We start from the raw sequence: 24,197 nt of genomic DNA, 5'->3' as shown, positions 1-24,197 counted from the left end.
TAATCAAGGTTGGCGTCCACCCCCTGTTAGTACGCTGCTATCAGGCGGATGTGGTGAAGGAGAGCTCAATGCCAGATGTTCAGTGCCTGCAGGGAGAGGGGGAGTGAATGAGACCTGTTTTTGTAAGTAATACATACTCTAGTAGTCATGTTGCCCTTCCTAACGATGACTACTTTCCCCTGAATGTGCACAAGGAGGGTTTAGAGAGCAAGGCGTATAACCCAGAGCTCGAGCTTGCTAATGTGGTGCAGTTGGTGATGAGAGGCCCATACACCCTGGACTGTACCCAAGCTGAGATGCGCATTTAGCTGGTTTGAGAGGCCTCCGCGGTAATGGTAACTTGCAAAATGCAGTCTAGAAAAGGCCGAACTGCAACAGGTTGTTGTTGTTCCACCACTGCAGAGACCGGCAGGTGGTAACCTTTACCAACAATAGATCCTCCATATTACCCTGTGCCCGTGACCATTGCACAGGAGGACACTGTTGTAGTGGGAGCATTTGAAGCCGGACCCAAGGTACTATGGCAGTACATGAGGCCATCATGCCTAGCAGTTGCATGAATGTTCTGACTGAGATGATGGTTTACCTAAAAAGGGAGGCAAAAGCTGTTGAAAAGACGAGACCCTTGGGGATGGGGTAGCCTTTGCATGTGATGGAGTTCCAGGTCCAGGAAGGCTGAACCTGGAGAAGTACTTGGTGGGATCTATTGTGAACCTGAGGCTGTGGGGGAGTGAAATGATAGCCTGGATGATGTGCCTATTAACTAGCCAATCGTCTAGATAGGGGAAGATATAGATGTCTCTGCAACTCAAGTGTGCAGAAACTACTGCCAGGCATTTGGTGAAGACCCTTAGGGCAGTGGGGACATTGAATGAAAGTAATCTGAACTGAGAATGATAGTCACTTAAAGATGTGTAGGTAGCACCGGCGGGAGTGAAGAATGAGGATGTGAAAATAGGCCTCCTTGAGGTAGCAGGCTGTTGTGTAGTTGTTTTGCTAAAGTAGAGGGATGACATCCCCCAGTGTTATCACATGGAAGTGTTCAGAGAGGATGTACCGGCTCACAGGCCTGAGGTCCAGGATGGGCCTGAGTGAGCCGTTCTTCATGAAAGAGAAGAGGGAGCAAGCCCCTTTATCCCGCTGATTGGGGTGCAGTGGCCCTGACTCTGTGGCCACTTTTTAAAAGGAGCTCTTGGACCTCTCCCTCAAAAAGGCTACAATGTTCTCTGCTGAGGGTAGGGTTACAGGGTGGGATGTTTGGTGGGAGAGTGAGAGGTTCAGTCCAGTAGCCATGTTGAACCCCCTAAGGCTCAGTTGTCTGACGTGATTTGTTTGCATCAGCTGGCCATGCGGTTGACTGCAAAATGTGGGGATTTTCTTTCATAAGGCAGAGGGCATTTCGTGATATTCATGTCAACCTTGTTGCTGCCATTTTGGGCGGGGAGGGGAGGTGTGCATGTGCATGTTTAATCTACCCGGACATGGTGTGTGTGTGGTTGTGTTCATTTTTCGCTCAAGCTATGTATAGGTGAACCTATTAAAGAGCACTTTGCACATTGTTGTTGCATAGGAAATCAGACAGACTTGCGCTAGATTCTTAGGGACTCCAAACAACTTCTGATAAAAATTAGGACCAATTAGGAGCATTGATTGTACTAAGGTTGACTAAATAATTAACATTTCACCATTTCATGCAATTAAATATGTGATGCATTTTTATATATCACAATATATTAAAATTCCTTAAAGTGTTAAAGTAAAAATAATAAATGTGCTGGACTACAGCTATTAACCCCTTCGCCGTGGCGCAAATTCCGCCGCGGCGCTGGGGGTGTGTGGTGTGAGCGCGGCGCCGCCATGCTCGTGAAGGAACCATGCCGTAATGAGTCACGGGCGAGCTGTGCTCATGACGGCATGGTTCCGTCACGACTCCGCCCACTCTTCATTTCGCCCGCACAGGTGGGGAATTCGTGCCGCGTAGGCGGAGCGGCCGCAGCATGACGGAACCACGCCGTCATGAGCACAGCTCGCCCGTGACTCAGGACGGCGTGGTTCCGTAATGCGCACGCAAGGGGTTAAGATGCTTTGAGAAAAGCAACTTGGAATAATGTACAACGTGAAGTATAAACATTCTTAGTTTTTATAGGTCATTAGACCAGTTTATTTGACGCATAGTAACACAGATCACATTAACAGAGTTTTTAGTGACATTATTAAAAATATGGATAAGTCACTCACTTCCATCATTTTGCAAATAAGCATTATGCTGAAATGTACAATCTCCCAACTACATTATCTGTAAGGGTGGAAGTTATTTATCGAGATAATCTCCGAAAACAATAAGTTCTCTCTTATTTGCTACTTCAAGATACACATGTTCAGGTCATTGGCTTAGAGCTGTAATTTAGATTTAGCCCGAACTACTTTGGTGTCATGTATTTTTTCTTTTTAGAGAAATGACAAATAATAGCGAATATTCTCAATCAAAATTTTATAAAGCACAGAAATAAACAAATGTGTTTGGAAAATGACAAACAATGAAAATGTAATAGCTCTGACCACAAAAATCCCTGAAATACTCCTCCACTGCTTCTTCTACGAAAACATATCCCAGAGATAAGCTGGTGAAAGAGTTGCCATGTTAAAAACGGCATTTCTAATTTAAATACTTCAAATAGATAAAAATGATAACTGTTTTAAGCATGCAAAAGAGTACTTAAGTGTGAGACACCTGCATGCATATTAGTATAATAGGCATCAATGATTACTCAAGCACATCTCAAAATAATGATCTTTAAAAAAAATACTCTAATTACTTACCGCAGTAATAATTGGAAAACTGACAACAGCACTCAGGTAGTGATTAGCCATAAACCAGCAGCAATTAGCAATTCCCCAGAGTAAACCAGAAACAAAACCTATCAATGACAAGAAAAAACAAAGTAATGCTAAATTCAAGCAATAGAAACATCATAAAAGGTTTAGGAAAATAGAACTGCAAGTGCAGTGGCCGATTCCCACAAATCTGCCACGCCTGCCGTTCGTCACATCAGTTATAGGTATAGGTGCTGACATTCTAACTACAGAGATTTGTTATGTCAGCACACACACACACATACATACACCAGAGTCACCACTGGAACTGTGGAGTATGCAGCAGCCGCTCGAAGCCCTGTCCCATTGGGATGGGCATTCTATAGCGGATTTTTCCCTGCCTGGGTCAACCATGCTAATCATGGTGGTCTACAACAGGAAAAATCAGCAATGACCCCACCCCCCGCCCCTAGATGCTCAGAAAAAACACATGCAGTATGTAACAGGTGTTGCAATTTTATTTCACAGAGGGAAACCCCCACTTGGTATTTTTATTTCTGCAAAACTTAACAGATGCAGAAGGATCTCCAGTCATGTCGGCAGGAGTACCTATGACAAAGATTACACTGCCAGTGCCTCAGAAAGTGCCAAAACTGGTGGCTGGGCTACCACCAAACTGAAAATGACACCCAGACTCTTGACCTCTAAACGGTCACATTTTCTCAAGGGAAACCCAGCACATAATGTAGCTCTAGAGCATTGGTAGGAAGAACTAGTGGCCACTGAAAGTCAAAGTCATCTATAGTACAATAAAAAAAGTCCTTTCGGCCTGTGGAACCATGCAGAGTACATGGGTAGGTTTTTAAATAACTTATGTGTATTACTATTTGTACTGCTACTTACAGAAGTGCGATTCAAAAGACCACTGTTGATCCTGTCACAAGAGTGAGAGTAGAGCACGCCTTTCCATGAAAGTAGAGTGCAACTCCACCTGTGTTTGCTGCATTTAACATATGCCACCACTTTGCTCCACCCCAGGCATGTAAAGGCCATCCCAGAGAAGTTATGCACACACACTCTCGCCACACAGTCACAACGGTCCTCATCAGTGCAGCTGACTAAAGAGTTAAATAACACTCAGGTGGGTAGCTATGGATGTGCTGTCGCTGGAGGTACTACGTATTGCTGAAGCCTTGTGAAGACACTGTAGACTGCCTCGCCCACAGGAGATCTCAACCAAAAGTGGATCTGTAGTCTTTTGGATAGGCTACTTTTATACGTTGACATCCCATCACATCACAATAGCAGTAATTCTGAAAAAGTTCCAAACATAGGAAGCTATACTTTAGCCATGCTTCAATCCCAATATTCAGTGGGGCACCATCCATGTTGCCTCTTCAGATGTATTACGCCCTGAGATTAAGTATCCCTACACTCGCAGAAGGAGTCCTTCTCTGCCTTTATGAGTCAAGAAGGAAGCAATTATCAATTAAACACCGGAAATGAAGGAGAATAGTGATCATGTTTCCCTACAGAGCAGCCCTGGTTCCATTCCCTATTTGGGCTGGCCATCTGTATCTGTAACTCACATGGTGTTCTAGACAGAGCTTTCTGTAAGACAACTTTCTGGTTTCTGACTCGGCACGAATACAGACCACACTTCGATTTCAGTTCTCTTTTTCATGACTTTTGTGTTCTGCAGATTTTCCTGACTGGGGTGTGGTTATTTGGGGGGGCCTTAAAGAACACACACACGTATCTCAATGGAATGATACTTAGCTGCGCGTATGAAGCATTTTGCAACGCTTTGTGGATGAGGCTCTTTAAACCCTTACCCCTGCCTGTGGTATTCTTTTGGCAAAAGGATAAGGGGTCTATGTCCTGAAGGCCAATCTACTCAGCGTCTCCTAGAAAACGTATTTGCCACTAGTTTCATTGGGGAGGATGAAAAACTGAATATGGCAACCACAAACTTGAATCTTTGAATTCTAGCAATTATTACAACGAAAAGACAAACAGCTTTATGCATACAGATAGAGGGCAAGACAGCAAGGGCTACACAAATGAACTAAGATTCCATAAAAGCAACGGTATGCCTTAGCCATACTGCATAAGAATATGACAACAGGCATAAGATTGACTGGGTAGCGGTATACAAAGGCTATGAATAAAAAAGTATATCTCTTTGTGGCTCCTTTTTCTTTGTGTAAGCATAGCTCTTTCTATAATGGGAAAGCTTATGCTAGCTTTACTTTCTTTGAGTCACTGCTTTATTTCTATTGATGTGGTGGACTTTCATAGAAGGCCTATGAAATCTGTATCAGACTTGGCGTATGAGGCCAATTATAATTTACGATAGTTGCATGGTACAGAGAGAATCCATGGATGGGTACATTTCATGGGTTCTTCGATTTCTCCAATGGACTCCCTAAATACCATGCGGAAGCTGAGTAGGAGAGACTTACTAGGTCAGGAAGCTAAGTCCTCTTGATAATGGGGCCAAGTGAAGCGGTGCTTGAGCAGGGGGATTTATTGAACAGATTCTATCCTTCTTACTAATTTTCCTAAATGGGTGGTATATGTTTAGTAGAAAGTACAGATTTCATAATGGTGTCCTTTTCCCCGCTTTTAATTTGGCTAGTGTGTAGGTCTGAATGAGCACAAGAAATGACAATAAGAGGCACAGGAGCTTCCCAAATTATGCAAAACAAAAAAGGAAAAGAAGACCTACGGACCTTAAAGGTAAAAGCACATATTATATCAAAAGGGGGAAAGCTTTTAAACCAAGCAGAGAGGTAGAACACATGACAACCATGAACTTTCACAATAATATTTCATCAATTTTTATATCCAAGATCAAACATAAAAATAGGAGCCCTTACTCCTTCAAATATTGGTCACATGTTGGTAAGCATTCTATTTCTTGCAATCCATGTGGTATAAACACCTAACAGAATTGATATATTTACTAGTAATTGATTGGGGATATAGTATAATTCATGCAAAATATGTTGGGAAACACAAAATTAAAAGGAAGTAAATAAAAAAAAGGAGATAAATAATTGTACCCTTCTCAAATTGCGTAAGAATGTCACTTGAACACTGGCTTCAATAAATGATCTTCTATGACACATAGTACATACATAAAAATGAAAATAAGATTGGCAATTGTGCCGACAGAAAATGGAATAATTAATCACAAAAAAGGAAGTACTGCTCTAATGAATATAAGTAATTCTAAATCCATGTTTAAGCCAGCTGCATCTTAGAACTTCTAATTAGGCAATCTTTACTTTCTTTGTGTCTTTTTTCCCCGTTCCCTCCTTTGCTCAGCGGTAAAGTACACTAAATTATGTAGATGATTGAGAGTTTTTAAAAACGGCTATTCCGAATGAAAATGATTTTAAACGGTTTTAAAGGTTGCATATTTCAGTGCCAAGATTTACTCCCACAAAGACTTATGGTGGAATTGTTCAATTGCATTACTTGATCTCATTTAAAGTTTGACAGTGATCACACTCCGCTAAATTCACAACTCAACCGCTCTATTGAGAGATGGTGGAAATGTAGTCAATTTGCCTTCCCAGGTATATCAGATTTTTTGGGACCCCAAATTTAGCTGGTATTAGGACTCTGTGTACTGTGATTCTGCTATTCAGTGCCACAATCTGTGTGCTCTGGGGCTAAAATTGTACAAGTAAAATAGGTTTTACCCAGTTGGTCTATTTAGCTTTCCAGTAAATCCATAGTAGAAGGAACATCAATGAAAATGTATTTACACCAACCACACATGTCAAAAACATATGGCTGCCAGGAGCACCACTGTCCTCAGGCTGCAGCTTAAAAGTACTGCAATAACACATGGTACGGAAAAGTGGGCTCGCCAAGAAGTAAAACATATTGTTACCCCTAAAGTGTACATTGTTAAACTCACAAAACAGAGGTCTTTTTTTTTTTTTTAAAATAGCACACACTATATTTAAAGTGTGCCCTCATAGTGATTAAAAGTCTAAAAGCCATTCTGTTGTTAGTGTTAGCTACACTGCCCACAGGAAAGCCTAGGTGTGATTAAAATACTTAATTTTGTAGCGCTCCTTAGGGAAAATCGTAGCAAAACCATTTAAAACAGATTTTGAATATTAAGTGAAATATAATTTGGAGCTAAGATCTGATTTTTGATAACTTGACTGAATAAATAACACTATCAAAATGTACTTTAGGCTGCCTGAACCAGAACAAGAACTGGCTTAAAACCATCATAACTCTAGAGCTAAACTACACATTCATAACTGAGAGAGTTAACGATCCTGACTAAGAAGACAATGGCCTACCTCTGAGCCCAGGAAGAACAGGAGTAGTGAGAACGGCTGACCACCGAGCAAGGATTACCTATCTGGGAGTGGGAAGGAACAGCTGGCCGAATGAATGACTACCTCTTGCAACTTGGAGATGTGAGGCAGTTCCAGGACCACCTAGACAAACACGCTCCAGTAACAGTGAGAATGAGAACCAATTTGGACATTGCCCGTTGGCAGGAGAGCACATATTAGCAGGGAAGTGGCCACAGGGTTGAAGAAAGGACTGCCTGGTGGCAGAAGGATCCACCATATTGAAACAGAGGCTCATTAGTACGTTTACTGAAAGACAAAGAGTAAGTGCCGCAAAAAGAGATGGAGGACGATGAGAAAATGGTTAGGATCAGGTGGCAGAATTTATCCAATTACTTTCCAGTGCACATGATTTATCTGGCACTCCAGCCATCAACTCCTCAGAACATTCTTGCACCTGGGAAGGCCCTACCTGAAAAGGACCTCGCAGGAAGAAGTGTCTACACTCCTGATAGAGAAACCATATCCACTCAAGTTCTTCTGAATGTAGCTGGCACCAAGGCACTGGAACTACTCTCCAAGAGACGGGCAATTGACCTACTGTTTGCCTGCCTCGGGGACGCAAAAAGAAAGGACTCCTACTCCAAAATGCGCCACCTGTTCACAAGGGGTTGGACGCTGTAGGAGACCTACTCGGTAAGAGAACTGAAGCATAGAGGTCTTTCTAAAGGAGACTGGGGCTACAGGACTGACCAGAACGAACTTTCCAGTTTTTCCATCTTTGGTGGATAGTATAAGGTGTTGACACTTGCCTAGGAAGGTTACACCATAAGATTGAGAAAAAAAGAAAGGAAAAAAAAAAGAACAGGTTCATATCACATTGAGGTTAGGAGGGACCTTGCAGTAAACGTACCCTACCTCATGCAGCTATGCCTGGCTATAGCTTCCAGCTTTGCCCAATTGAAGCATTTCAAGTTTAAAAAAAAAATAAAAAAAAAATCATCAAGCTTGAAGGAATAGGCTTGGACCAGAGAGAAGTATGGTATGTCTGCCTGTTTTTGTAGGTAATTAAGAGTAAAAGTTGTGGAGCTGTTTGGGGATAGAAAGTAAAAATGGATTGATGAGACCGGCATGTGCAGCCATGATTTGTGCATTGATGAGGTAGTAGCTGGAGGACTCTGAATTCAGCTAATTGAATGTTCTTTCAGAGGAACTTTGTGAAATGGTAAATACAGAGTAGAGACCCTCAACCAGATGTGTCGGATTTTGAAAGAGCAAAAAAAGTCAAAATGATAAAATTGCATATTAATCCTCATACAGTACCTGGTAATATTGCTTCAGGATAAACCTTGGGGTGATTTTTCATAACTGCACAGTAGATCAGAAAATAAACTGAACTGGTTAGAAAAATACCACTGAAGTGAGCAAATACGTAGTCTAAATCTGAAAAAAAAAACAGAGGTAGCAACATTATAAATATGAATTCATATTTAGCAACATAATCATTTAACAATGTTGAAACAAAAAGTAGGTAACCATGTTAAAATCTAATATTGATATGATGAGAAAGGTATGCCAGAGCAATGACAGTCTCTATGGTGCCAAAGAAACCACATATACAAAAGAGGTAAGTGGTTTAAAAACTGCCTAGCACCATTCATACGTTTTTAGCCATGTTTTTCATAATGCTCTAGTCACTCTCTTTTGCATTTAGTGGTCTGTGGCTCAAGGGACCTTCGATCATGCTCAGAGTGTCCTGCTAAATAAAAGGAGGCTGATGGATGATACAACTTTAATGGTTCCGTATGGGTTGTATACAACACACTTATTCTGACAAAGGTGCCATAATGCCAAACAGCCTTTTGGTAGCTAATAGATAGGGTTCTTCTTAAAATAAAAAGCAATGCTAAGACACTCAATCTGCTTATTAAATAAGACATGTATAATTCTGTATGTTATTTCATTCAATTGGCACGATAGCATACCATTGGACTTTGATTATGCAGGCATCTACAGTAGGTAGGTTCAGAGCAAGAGTTCGATTAGAGTTAGTGTAAAATCAAATTTCCATAGGGTTATTGTGGATATTATAAAGCTAGGTAAAAGGGACAGGACACTATCGACAAAATGCATTTTGTAGTACTTTTAGTAGTACATTTAGTGGCATTACTAAACCTACATGTGGAGACTCTGCCTCTGCTTGTTTTCTATTCTATTCAGATATCTCTACACATGTTACCCTAAATTTTAATACTAAATGTGGGAGGGACACAGGCAGTGGCTGGAAAATGGGGAATGCACACCATTAAATAGGAGGGGTTTATGGAGGAGTAAGTAGGGATTTGGGAAGAGCAATGGCGGGTTTAGAGAGGGACAGGCAGTCACCCACAAGAGGAACCCCCTGCCATTTACAAACTGCAATTCTAAAACTTGAACAGTCAAAAAGGTTCTATAACAGTTGAAAATGTACTCCAGAAAAGCCCAGGAGAAAGTCCATCAACAGACCTGGCTACTGGAATTGTGACCATTCCATAGAAAATAATGAAGACGTGGACTTAAAATAAAACCCAATCGCAAATTATTTTAAATAAATGCATGTATTTAGTACTTTCTAATACAGAAACATTTTATTGTAGATTTTTTTTAAATACATTTAAAATAGTCATTATAAATTTATGAAATATATTTAAATACATTTTGAATGCATTTTTCAGATTAACAGTGCTGTAACAAGTTTGTTATAGGTTTGCATAAATCTCCAAAATGATTTTATATTAAAATTGAACATTAAAATATTTTTACTACTTTTTTTATGTTTAATAATGTTTTTCTATTCTTTGTAGTTTACCACGGGACCTCAACCTATGTGTGAAATGTAACTGGTAGTAACTTGACAGTTGTAAATTTGGCTCCATACCCTGGTTTCAGGGGGTAGGGACATGAACGTTTAAACTCAGAAATGATAAAAGGTGAAAGTAGTAAAATCACTCAAAAGAGTAAGAGTACATTTTCACAGATAAAATTACATGTGTAAATTTACTCTGGTGAATAAGACCCCCAGTGTTTTAAAAATTAGTAGATGTACAAAAAGTGGTAGTATGCATGTCAATCCAGACTCCTGCATGGGCTTCCAGTTGCCACCAGGGTTGTGGTTATTACAGTCTATTTAACTCTATAAATATGGTTTCAGCCTGCAACCTATGCTCTCTTACGCATCTTCAAATAATAGGACTTTCAGAGGATAGATTGTTGAAAAGGTTGCCCTTGGGGAAAAGTAGATTAGGGCAAAATAAAATGTTTTTACGTCCACTAGGGCCATTCGCATTTTTGAAGCACATTTGGTCTTCCTTGCAGCCAACCAGTGACTGCCTTCAGTCAAAACTAGAAGGAACTACCATTACCAATCAATTGATACTACAGCAAAAGTGTTAAATGGCTAAATCTCTGTTATATTCATGGTTATGTTAGTGTCTGCCTCAGACACATTTCATGACACTTCTCCTGGGGTCTTTTCCTACTTCCTCACTTCTGGGTCATGTCCCTTACCTTCATACACACTAGCCCATAGAATTTGCTATTTAGGGAAATCTATACCCCTTATGCCATCATAAAGGGGGCTTGTAACATTCCCAGGTACTTTACTTTTGGAACTCAATGACTTTCTAATTGATATGTTTTAATTTGGTAATTTACATCTGTATGACTTAGGGGCCAATTATTGAAGCTTTCAATGTGGAATCCTGGAATGGTTTGTGAGGTGGCAAATGGTATAAATCTGCACCACTGCCTAAAAGTACCTCTACAGGTGCAGATTAATACTCGTGTTGGGAATCTGGACCTCAAAGTTCAATGAAACATCTTCTAGTACATTATTACTAACTAGACCCTTTATGACATCACAACCTGTAAAACAGAACTAAATGACTAACTTTAATGACTCCACTGTATGCCTCTAGGAAGCTTCAGGCATTCTCTAGGATGATGCAATTGTGTTGCCTGACTCCTCCATACGTAATATGAGGGAATTATGCTTGCTCAGAAAAGCCAACAAGGTTTAAGGATTTCTTTCAAATCTCAACAGACATGTTGTTCAAACACAGGAAGTAATTTCATGATGTACAAGGGTAGTGCAAAAATAACTTACCATTCAATACAACCTTGCTATAAGGTACTTGAGTGGAACTCAGCAGTGTCCCTCCTTACGCCATCAAACCTAATTAGTCCACTGTGTAAGACATAAGTCCAGAATCTATGAAAATCTACTGATAGAGCATTGTAGGTTGAGGGGCTACCCTGCTCTATTGAGAGTCGGAGGAAGTGCTGTGTTTACAAAGGTGGAGCCTCCACTTTCTCTGCCAGTATAAACCTCTGACCTGGAGGTATAACCCCCGAAAGGGCTGTCATGTCACAGTGACAGTTGTTCCTTCTATTAAGGGCAGGGCAACTGTCACTGCCCTTATGCGTTGGGATATTCGTTTTTAATATTGAGAAACTAAAGTTCCACTTGGGAGGTTGTTTTCTTAACACAAAAAATGGGAGGATCTTCCACTTCCAGGATCAGTGGACCATCCAACAAAGTCTAAATCAATGCCTAATTGTTAACTGATTTCAGGAAATGTCCCATTTTGAAACCATTTAAACTGAAAAAAACAGATAGACATGAGCATACAATTAGTGTTTTAAACAAAAGGAGGTTATACACAAAAGTAAACTTATATTTGAGTAAATCTACAGTGTTGGAACTGGCACTTAGAGGTTGGCTGAGGCGATGCCCTACCCAGGCAGAACCTACTACTCCCATCAGAGGTAGATGATTTCACTAGCTGCATAGCATGTGGTCCCCCTTGGCTTGCTTGGTACTGAGCAGTCAGGCTTATCACAAAGGCAATGTGTAAAGCATTGGCACAGCACTCTCACACAATAAGTACACTGAGCGTTACAAGAGACTTCACATGTGGTGTATGTAAATAAAGTTTGTACACACTCATAAGTAAGACAACATGAACAACATATATTACTGGGCATAAGTCACAATTCGAAATATTACAATCAGTACTAGACCCAACCATGTTAAAATGACATCAACAGTATGCCCACTAGGGAAAGATCCTCCTTTACCCCCCAGCACCCTTATCCGGTGCGAAACATTGTCATAACTAGACCCACCCTGGCAGTTATTATAATTTCATACCACACAGTTATAGGGTGCACCCCAAATCACAACAATATAAAAAATGTGTACACACAAATAATTACAACAATTTTATACAGCACCATGGGCCAAGGTCACACAGCTAAAAAACAATGTAAAATGTATTCTTTTGGCAAGGAATCAACGTGTAAAGCAACACTGCTGTGCAGTGTAATTAATAACAGGCGGTCCTTATGCAGTCACTCCCACGGATATCAGGCAGGTACGTATGCAGTGTGTATACACACACACACACACCCCCCCCCCCCCCCCGAAAGGTCAGATGATAATACAAATGCAGATCCTGTAGCCCAAGCCCTCGGTTGGAGATGAAAAAAAACTCCCCCTGATACTAGGCCAATTGCGGCCAGGGTCACACTTAGTCAGGGTCCCAGGAAAGGATGTGGGGATAAGTAGAATGGCTAATTAGACAGCACTCAACAAATGGGGTTTGCCACCACTTGGGAAGTTCACCTACTGTATGCGAAGAGGTGGGGTGAGGGTGATAGTCGTTCAATCAAAGGGTTCCACAATTGGCCTTCCTGAACCAGCCCAGTTCTGCGAAGGACGGGGGTGGGGGCACACACAATCGCTTGACCAACTTCCAATCATTCTCTGAAGCATTTCTTAGCCCAATCAATTACTCTCACTATCCAGGCCCGATCTGGGCAATAGTTCCTGGCAACACAAAGTTGTCGGGACGGGTGAGGAGAGGGCAGTTGATCCGCCGCACCAAGCGCACAAACGGAACAGTCAATGAATGGGAGGGTGAAGCAGGGGAGCCTACCGGAAGGAGGATTAACCCAGTCAGACACACATTGATCAAAGTAGCACCAAGGCAATACCGTTCCGGCACACCGGAACACAAATCCCCTCCTCGGCATCTCCGTGGAATTGAGGAACAACGTGTGGTGCGCGTTGATACGAGCAGCACCAGACAGTTCCGGTCTCACACTAAACAAGCATTTGCAATGCAATAGGTCTCGCATTTATTGGAGTTGGAGCTATTGGTATTGTAAATAACAAATCCTTTCTATTTAAGTATTCAAAAAGTAATCCCAAAAAAAATGCATTGTTATGTGCAATGCCAATATCTCAAACTCGTGTCAATGCGAGATCTAGTGCATTGCAAATGCCTGTTTTTAAATGCGAGACCTATTGCAGTGTAAATGCTTGTTTCAGTACTGCGTGCTTTTTAAAAGTTGTAGTCAATACTCAAAATGGAATCCATGTTATCAGCGTTCCCAGTGCTCCTTTATGTTTAATGGCCTAAATGAATCACAATGTTTAAAGCAGATTGCTAAATAGGATCTCCAGCCCCGAGGACAATGTCTCACTTCATGGTGGACAGTGTGTACCCTGTTTTCATGCAGTGCCAAGACGGGGTTAACTAATGCAGAGAGTGAGGTCTGTTAGCCTCCGAGGATCAAAGCATTCCTTGCAACAGTGCGCTGTGGCACGGTGTTGCCATGTGTACAGCACACACTTTGCGCGTTGTACTAAAACACTCCCATGAATGGATGTGTTTGGCAGCGTGAAACCTATACAGCGTTTGTTAATAGCCACCTTGGGCAGTGCCTGTGTATACCCATGGCGCGCTGTAATGAGCACCGGCACAGAACTGAAAGTGCGCTGTGTGCGCGTTGTACTAAAACACTCACATGAATGGATCGGTTTGGCAGCGTGAAACCTATACAGCGTTTGTCAATAGCCACCTTGGGCAGTGCTTGTGTATACTCATGGCGCGCTGTAATGAGCACCGGCACAGATCTGAAAGCGCGCTGTGTGCGCGTTGTACTAAAACACTCACATGAATGGATGTGTGTGGCAGCGTGAAACCTATACAGCGTTTGTTAATAGCCACCTTGGGCAGTGCCTGTGTATACCCATGGCGCGCTGTAATCAGCACCGGCACAGAACTGAAAGTGTGCTGTGTACGCGTTGTACTCAAACACTCACATGAATGTATTGGTTTGGCAGCGGCTGAGGGGTGGGCTTGCTTAATGAGACAGTGTGAGGAGCCATAGCCAGAAATACGATGTTGGTGCCATTCCGATAATAAACGGATCCCTTTAAAGTTTTAAACTTGTGCCTTTCCATTTTTTAGGAGGATGGGGGAGTTTGTGCTGAACATGCGAGTCCGACTTTGTATTCTCCACAGTTCACGGGGCCCACAGGCTAGAGTGCAATGGGCTGTAAGTCTGTAAGCAATAGAATGTGTACATTTCTGTGTTAGAACTGTGGCTACACGCAAAACTGTGCGCGTGCTCTGTATATCAATGTATTGTTTTTTGGGTAGCGGCTTGAAACCCATTCAGTGTTTGTCAATAGCCACCTTGGGCAACGTCTGTGTATACCCATGGCGCGCTGTAATTTGCACCGGCACAGAACTGAAAGTGCGCTGTGTGCGCGTTGTACTAAAACACTCCCATAAATGGATGTGTTTGGCAGCGTGAAACCTATACAGCGTTTGTTAATAGCCACCTTGGGCAGTGCCTGTGTATACCCATGGCGCGCTGTAATTAGCACCGGCACAGAACTGAAAGTGCACTGTGTGCGCGTTGTACTAAAACACTCACATGAATGGATCGGTTTGGCAGCGTGAAACCTATACAGCGTTTGTCAATAGCCACCTTGGGCAGTGCTTGTGTATATCCATGGCGAGCTGTAATGAGCACCGGCACAGATCTGAAAGCGCGCTGTGTGCGCGTTGTACTAAAACACTCACATGAATGGATGTGTTTGGCAGCGTGAAACCTATACAGCGTTTGTTAATAGCCACCTTGGGCAGTGCCTGTGTATACCCATGGCGCGCTGTAATGAGCACCGGCACAGAACTGAAAGTGCGCTGTGTGCGCGATGTACTAAAACACTGACATGAATGGATCGGTTTGGCAGCGTGAAACCTATACAGCGTTTGTCAATAGCCACCTTGGGCAGTGCCTGTTTATACCCATGGCGCGCTGTAATGAGCACCGGCACAGAACTGAAAGTGCTCTGTGTGCGCGTTGTACTGAAACTCTCACATGAATGGATCGGTTTTGCAGCGTGAAACCTATACAGCGTTTGTCAATAGCCACCTTGGGCCGTGCTTGTGTATAACCATGGCGCGCTGTAATGAGAACTGGCACAGATCTGAAAGCGCGCTGTGTGCGCGTTGTACTAAAACACTCACATGAATGGATGTGTTTGGCAGCGTGAAACCTATACAGCGTTTGTTAATAGCCACCTTGGGCAGTGCCTGTGTATACCCATGGCGCGCTGTAATGAGCACCGGCACAGAACTGAAAGTGCGCTGTGTGCACGTTGTACTAAAACACTCACATGAATGGATCGGTTTGGCAGCGTGAAACCTCTACAGCGTTTGTCAATAGCCACCTTGGGCAGTGCTTGTGTATACACATGGCGCGCTGTAATGAGCACCGGCACAGATCTGAAAGCGCGCTGTGTGCGCGTTGTACTAAAACTCTCACATGAATGGATCGGTTTGGCAGCGTGAAACCTATACAGCGTTTGTCAATAGCCACCGTGGGCAGTGCTTGTGTATACCCATGGCGCGCTGTAATGAGCACCGGCACAGATCTGAAAGCGCGCTGTGTGCGCGTTGTACTAAAACACTCCCATGAATGGATGTGTTTGGCAGCGTGAAACCTATACAGCGTTTGTTAATAGCCATCTTGGGCAGTGCCTGTGTATACCCATGGCGCGCTGTAATGAGCACCGGCACAGAACTGAAAGTGCGCTGTGTGCGCGTTGTACTAAAACACTCACATGAATGGATCGGTTTGGCAGCGTGAAACCTATACAGCGTTTGTCAATAGCCACCTTGGGCAGTGCCTGTGCATACCCATGGCGCGCTGTAATGAGCACCGGCACAGAACTGAAAGTGCGCTGTGTGCGCGTTGTACTGAAACTCTCACATGAATGGATCGGTTTTGCAGCGTGAAACCTATACAGCGTTTGTCAATAGCCACCTTGGGCAGTGCTTGTGTATACCCATGGCGCGCTGTAATGAGCACCGGCACAGATCTGAAAGCGCGCTGTGTGCGCGTTGTACTAAAACACTCCCATGAATGGATGTGTTTGGCAGCGTGAAACCTATACAGCTTTTGTTAATAGCCACCTTGGGCAGTGCTTGTGTATACCCATGGCGCGCTGTAATGAGCACTGGCACAGATCTGAAAGCGCGCTGTGTGCGGGTTGTACTAAAACACTCACATGAATGGATGTGTTTGGCAGCGTGAAACCTATACAGCATTTGTTAATAGCCACCTTGGGCAGTGCCTGTGTATACCCATGGCGCGCTGTAATGAGCACCGGCACAGAACTGAAAGTGCGCTGTGTGCGCGTTGTACTAAAACACTCACATGAATGGATCGGTTTGGCAGCGTGAAACCTCTACAGCGTTTGTCAATAGCCACCTTGGGCAGTGCTTGTGTATACCCATGGCGCGCTGTAATGAGCACCGGCACAGATCTGAAAGCGCGCTGTGTGCGCGTTGTACTAAAACACTCACATGAATGGATGTGTTTGGCAGCGTGAAACCTATACAGCGTTTGTTAATAGCCACCTTGGGCAGTGCCTGTGTATACCCATGGCGCGCTGTAATGAGCACCGGCACAGAACTGAAAGTGCGCTGTGTGCGCGTTGTACTAAAACACTCACATGAATGGATCGGTTTGGCAGCGTGAAACCTATACAGCGTTTGTCAATAGCCACCTTGGGCAGTGCTTGTGTATACCCATGGCGCGCTGTAATGAGCACTGGCACAGATCTGAAAGCGCGCTGTGTGCGCGTTGTACTAAAACACTCACATGAATGGATGTGTTTGGCAGCGTGAAACCTATACAGTGTTTGTTAATAGCCACCTTGGGCAGTGCCTGTGTATACCCATGGCGCGCTGTAATGAGCACCGGCACAGAACTGAAAGTGCGCTGTGTGCGCGTTGTACTAAAACACTCACATGAATGGATCGGTTTGGCAGCGTGAAACCTCTACAGCGTTTGTCAATAGCCACCTTGGGCAGTGCTTGTGTATACCCATGGCGCGCTGTAATGAGCACCGGCACAGATCTGAAAGCGCGCTGTGTGCGCGTTGTACTAAAACACTCACATGAATGGATGTGTTTGGCAGCGTGAAACCTATACAGCGTTTGTTAATAGCCACCTTGGGCAGTGCCTGTGTATACCCATGGCGCGCTGTAATGAGCACCGGCACAGAACTGAAAGTGCGCTGTGTGCGCGTTGTACTAAAACACTCACATGAATGGATCGGTTTGGCAGCGTGAAACCTATACAGCGTTTGTCAATAGCCACCTTGGGCAGTGCCTGTGTATACCCATGGCGCGCTGTAATCAGCACCAGCACAGAACTGAAAGTGCGCTGTGTACGCGTTGTACTCAAACACTCACATGAATGTATCGGTTTGGCAGCGGCTGAGGGGGGGGCTTGCTTAATGAGACAGTGTGAGGAGCCATAGCCAGAAATACGATGTTGGTGCCATTCCGATAATAAACGGAGCCCTTTAAAGTGTTAAACTTGTGCCTTTCCATTTTTTGGGAGGGTGGGGGAGGATGGGGGAGTTTGTGCTGAACATGCGAGTCCGACTTTGTATTCTCCACAGTTCACGGGGCCCACAGGCTAGAGTGCAATGGGCTGTAAGTCTGTAAGCAATAGAATGTGTACATTTCTGTGTTAGAACTGTGGCTACACGCAAAACTGTGCGCGTGCTCTGTATATCAATGTATTGTTTTTTGGGTAGCGGCTTGAAACCCATTCAGTGTTTGTCAATAGCCACCTTGGGCAACGTCTGTGTATACCCATGGCGCGCTGTAATTCGCACCGGCACAGAACTGAAAGTGCGCTGTGTGCGCGTTGTACTAAAACACTCACATGAATGGATCGGTTTTGCAGCTAGAGTGCAATGGGCTTGAAGTCTGTAAGCAATAGAATGTGTACATTTCTGTGGTAGATCTGTGACTACACGCAAAACTGAACAGTGTTTGTAGTGCGCCTCGAGAAAAAGTACGGAAGGTGAAAAGGAAGCAAGGAGAGGGAGAAAGGGGCAAAGAGGGGGCAAAAGGAGGGTGCAAGGGAGGTACATGGGGAGCAAAGAGCGCGACCCCATGAGGAGAACAGGACACATGGAGAGGGCGAAAAGACTGGGTGGGGTTACAGGTTATAGAGAAAGACCTAAAGCGAGCGCTTACAGGAACACATAAGAATGCCATTAATCAAGCAGGATGGCTCTGTCTCCCTTCACGCCCAGGGAGGAGGGAGATGCGAGCAGAGCATCAAAGGGCTGGGTGAGAAGGGAGGGGGGAATGCAAGGGTCAAAGCGGCGAAAGTGAAAGTACTCCAGCAGAGCGTCAAAGGGCTGGGTGAGAAGGGAGGGGGGAAATGCAATGAGCAGAGGAGCAGCTGTGCACGTGCATGTGATCTCGTGCACTCAAGGTTTAGGCCAGCCAAAAGTGTGGGTAGCACTTTGAAATTCCCACATATAAAATGTCTCTTTCGAGCCTTTGGCTCGCGAGACCTAAAAAGGTGCAAATTCCATACCTTCTAGGAATTGAGGCACAACGTCTGGTGCAGGTTGATACTGGTCTCACCAGACAATTCCCGTGGCATACACCGGCGCAATTTTAGCAGTGCCGCACAAGGTAGAATGAGGCACTACTACAGGTACACCCTCCCTCCGAGGATCGCAACCTGTGAATCGGACACTGCATGCAATAAGCATGCAGTCAGTGTGACGCATGAGAGAGATGTGGCAAGATCAACTAAGCAACCATCGACAAGATGCTAATACGTGTTGAGGCCCCCACAATGCAGGGGGCGCACTCCTTAGATGCAGGCAGTACGTTTGGGGATTCACACAAGGCATTTTTTTTTCCAGGCACAATACTTAGTTCCACACTCACGCAGTGCTACCAGTTGGGATCCGCCACAAGTTCTACAAATGGGGGCCCCAGCAATAACAAACATATTACATAAAAAACAAACTGACATCCTTATCCCCTCTGCCTGTAGCATGGTATCTCTCTTAAATTCCAGCCTCTCTATATCTACTGATATCGGACTCTCCGAACCATCCACATGCCACTCTACACAATGCTCCCCCACCACTCCTTCTGTCATCTGTTACTGACACAACCATACCCATTTTTAATTTATCCAACCATCCCTTATCCACAGATGAAATCTCCCTACTCAGCAAGGGCCTTTCCTTTGTCCCCACTGCACGCAGCAATTTTTTCAAACTACAGATTTACATATCAGTTTGAAACAATTTTTTCCAGACAAACCTGAAACTAACAGGTCTGTTGAGACACAATTCAAACCTGCCTCAACCTTCTTGCCACCCTCTTCGGTGATGCCACACGAGATTTTAACCTTTGAGAAACTTGTACTCCATGAAGTCAAACAATTACAACAACAACCTGAATTTGTACCCTATAATTTACCACTCACTGAAAAATTGGCCATCAGCACTTTGAGCGACAACCAAAATATAATTATCAAACCCGCCGATAAGGGTGGTGGCATAGTGGTGATGGACCATGACAAATATGACATTGAGATCCTTCGCCAGCTCAGCAATGCTACACACTACCGCAAGCTTAACTCTGATCCACCAATTACCATTCAAAACAAAATCTCCGCTATCACCTCTCAGGCATTCCACCAGGGTATCATCAATAAGAAAGAACATGCTTTCCTCAACAATCCACATCCCAGAACACCGGTAATATACACCTTACCCAAAATTCACAATAACGCTTCTACACCACCAGGCCGACCAATAGTATCCGGGTGCGGCTCTGTACTGGAACCATTGGGCAAATATATTGATTCCATTCTCAAGGTTTTTGTCCCACTTACTGATACCTTTGTCAAAGATAGCACCCACCTGATCAATATCGTTGAGGATCTCCCGTTTCACTCGGAGACAGATCTCATGGCAAGCCTGGATATTGAATCATTGTATACCAACATCCCTCAGAGTGAGGGACTCAAGGTAATGGAACATTTACTGAACACACGACCAAGGCCCACACGCATTCCAACTGACTTCATAATTCAACTCCTAGACATCGCCTTGACCAATAATTATTTTTTGTACAAATACGCTTACTATCTCCAGACCAAAGGAGTTTCCATGGGTGCCTGCTTCGCCCCAGATTTTGTTGTTCTTTATGTCCACCATTTGGAAAGGACACTCATCTTGTCAATCCAAAACCCTTTCCTCAATAACATCACTCTATGGCGCAGGTACATAGACGACGTTCTCCTACTGTGGCAAGGTACCCAAGATGTCTTACTCTCCTTTGTTACTTGGCTTAACAATGCTCAACCTCATCTTACCTTCATCTCTGACATTCGTAAAAACGATCTCCCATTTTTGGACCTCACGCTACACGTAGAGGAAGGCACTATTGGCACTACCCTATACCGCAAACCCACAGAAGGGAATACCCTCCTTCTGCACTCTAGCTATCATCCACGTGGCCTACGTGAGGGACTCCCGTATGGTCAATTCCTCCGGATCCGTCGTAATTGCAAAAGGCGCAAGGATTATTTGCGGGAGGCTGCTATCCTTTCCGAAAAATTGACCAACAGAGGGTACATTTGGTTAAAAGAGCTCTCAAACGTGCGTGGTACAGTCACAGGGAGGTTATCCTGGCACCGTCCATCAAACGCAACAACACACGCATACCTTTTGTCTCAACCTATAGTCCGTCTAGCAACAAGGTGGGGAAGATAATCAAAACAACCTGGACACTGCTCCGTACCTTCCCGCACTTCTCGGATCCCCCTTTACTATCATACAAAAGGGGTGACAACCTTTTGGATAAATTGGTTCATGCCATCACATGACCCTCTAAGGAAAGACATGACCAATCAGTAACAACCCTGTGGGGCCTTCCACCTGTAATAGGCCATTTTAAATGCCAAAACTGCAATGTCTGTGACCTCACAAGTAACACCAAAGTCTTTGTCACCACAGATCGCACATACCCACTCAAACAATTTTCCAACTGCCGTACCAACAACGTTGTTTATGCGATCCGCTGCCCCTGTAATTTACTCTACTGTGGTAAATAAAAATAAATATTACCGGACTGAATTTCATACGGAATCTTAAAATAAAGTAAAATAGCTCAAAATAACAAGAGGCAGAATCCGTGGTATAAGAGGTTTTCTAAATGGGCTTTATTCCATTCAAAATGGCCGACTCGAGTCGCGGCCTTCAGGTTCCGTCACCACGAGGGTTCAGGAAGTGAAGTACAATATTTTATTGACAGACATGTATTTTTATAATAAGTACATTACAATGAAACGAATGTAGAAGGCGTAACATTTGATAAGAAAAGTGACATAACAGGTACGTAATTGAAACTAGGCGTAATAAGGAATAAAAGAAACATGATTGGTTAGGATTATCAGACATAGGTGGATCTATAAGATAATACTTGGCATAGATGCGCGCGCGGCAGCATGACGTGTATTTGACGTGCAACTAGGGTGTGAAGGGGACTTGACATTTAGCTCTACATGTGGAGACGAGAAGTCTGGGGGGTCAAGTCAACCTAATCCCAAATCATATCTAACATCCTATGTTTAAAGAACTATGTTATCCACAAGGAAGAGACTTTCGGACAGAATCTATTCTATACTAACTGTGTGTGCGTGTACAAGCGTCTAAGTGTCTATATGAGATGCGAGGGGCAGAAAACTTTCCATGGCAACAGGGCTATGAATCACTCGCAGGAGGACGGAAAGGCTGAGTCCTTTGCTTGTGAGCTAAAGGAAATGTTTACCTAAATCACTAGACAGGAATGCATCGGCTGGAGAGCAAAATAGATAATTCGAAGGTGAAATACAACTTCTTGGCAGACAGGCGAAAACTGGCCGAGGCAGGCACCGTTAGCTGCACAGGGAGTAGGACAAAGTTCATGGATACAGATGCGAGCTCAAGCTGAAGCTGTCAGAGACAGAGAGCAGGGAAAGGCTTTGAGGACAGAATCGGGCCTACTTGCCTGAACTGTAAAAATGTAGTAACTTAGCCATATAAAGTCGGTGGCCTTTCATACCTAGGAATCGAATATCCAGCCCATCGATGGCGGATCTGACAGAGAACATGTCGACGGTAGACACACATATGTTTGCGTCTTAGAAACTGGAACTGGAGGGAACATACATGTACTTGTAACATGCATATAGATCCGTTGGGGTCCAAGATAGGGGACATAACTGATCAGGAAAATCCACATTTCCACATTCCCTCCTTGTCCCCTACTTGCCCTTCAAGAGATATCAATCTTCATCATTCCATCGATTTGCTCATGGAGCATCATTTCTTCTTCCTTCTTCTTCCGGTATTTTGAACGAGAACTGTGATATGGAATGCATGATGTGGCACACAGACCACAAATCGCTGGTCCACATTGTAGGCATAAACAACAACTGAAGAGCATAAGAAGGCCAATACCTAGGAAGGATAGAACTCTCCATCCCCAGGCTGATATCACACTCCAAAACCACCCGGACCACGTCCAAGTGCCTGGATTTTCGTGTATCTGGCTTACAATCTTATGAAGGCGTGTTATAGCTTTATATACAGATGGCGAATTTTCTGGTATGAATATGCAGCAGCTGGATCCGATGACCCTGCAAGCTCCGCCCCTATCGGCCAGGATGACGTCAAGGACAAGACGATTCTGGAGAACAACAATTCTCATCACTGATTGTTCCTCTGTCAGATTGCCTAGGGCGGCTATAGTCTCGTTTACTACAGCTTCAAGAGTCTTGGTGAGTCTGCGTATCAGCTTACTATTTGATATGGTACCTATATAGGGAAAGATACCTTTATTGAAATCTACATACTTGTCCCATGCCGTCTCAGTATAATCGACAACTGGGAGATCTCTTCGCTCTCTTTTGTGTACTAAATGAACATCTCGATAATAATCAGGGGGAGCTAGGAAAACAGGTGGCAAAAGGAATGCTATGTAACAGGTACCATCCCAATCTAGAGGCAGACGCATATATGCCGTCTGACCACATATAAAGTAAGAATGGCGAGAAGCTCTAAATGAAGATTTACCTTGATCACTATATTCTACTATAGTAACGCATTGGCTATGGCCCATATGTATGGAACCAACCTTTCTCACACATAATTCACCCTTAACTGAAAATACTGACATAGTGGGCAGAATTAGTTCAACTTCGGATTTGACATTCAAAATCATAAGATTAGGCGTAAAATTACCTAATTTATACACTTCATTTTCTAAATCAGTTCCTGTTCTACTGGGGTGACCCTCCTTATTGGGGTGACAGACCTTGAATAAAACTAGATTCAGATTTCCCCATATCCAATGTTGTTGATAAACGGCTGTGTCTGGGTCTATGGAATTTAATAAACTAAACCATGCTCCACAGGAGCCATTGTGTGTAAATGGATGTGGAAAGAAAGGCAGAACTCCTTTGTTATTCTGATAGGGAGGGAGTCGGCCACACACCCAACAATTGGTGGCATTACTAGTCTGATGGGAATGATGTAACATACTAATGAATGTGTTATTGCGCAGCGCAAGTCTATAGGACAACTCATGTGGGGGTAGGTCACTAAAAGAATGTTCACCAGTTATATTGAAAGTACGTTTAGAAACAGGATAATACATATGCAACAATATACTTGCAGTAACTATTAAAAAACTCAAGGAAAACAAAATTAATAAAGTCATAATACAGTGGCTACGCAGTAATTTACAATAAGCATGTCGTTTCATTATGATTCTGGACTCTACGTGATTCAGACCTAAGGGATACATGTCGGGACAGATTCAACCGCTTCAC

The 24,197-nt window shown here is 43.6% G+C and overlaps 1 protein-coding gene across 2 annotated transcripts in view; it reads right to left on the bottom strand.

The window, feature by feature from the left end:
* Positions 1-24,197, bottom strand: part of TMEM144 (transmembrane protein 144) — a 240,369-nt gene that overhangs the window by 95,043 nt on the left and 121,129 nt on the right. For both annotated transcript variants that reach the window (XM_085641726.1, XM_085641727.1), the window contains 2 exons: positions 8,466-8,585; positions 2,821-2,918 (listed from right to left, as the gene is read on the bottom strand). In XM_085641726.1, coding sequence (XP_085497852.1) covers positions 2,821-2,918; positions 8,466-8,585 — 218 coding nt within the window. The remainder of the gene's footprint in view (positions 1-2,820; positions 2,919-8,465; positions 8,586-24,197) is intronic.

This window comes from Triturus cristatus, chromosome 2_2 (assembly GCF_964204655.1).
Source record: "Triturus cristatus chromosome 2_2, aTriCri1.1, whole genome shotgun sequence".
NCBI lineage: Eukaryota > Metazoa > Chordata > Amphibia > Caudata > Salamandridae > Triturus > Triturus cristatus.
This window is presented reverse-complemented; position numbering and strand designations above follow the sequence as displayed.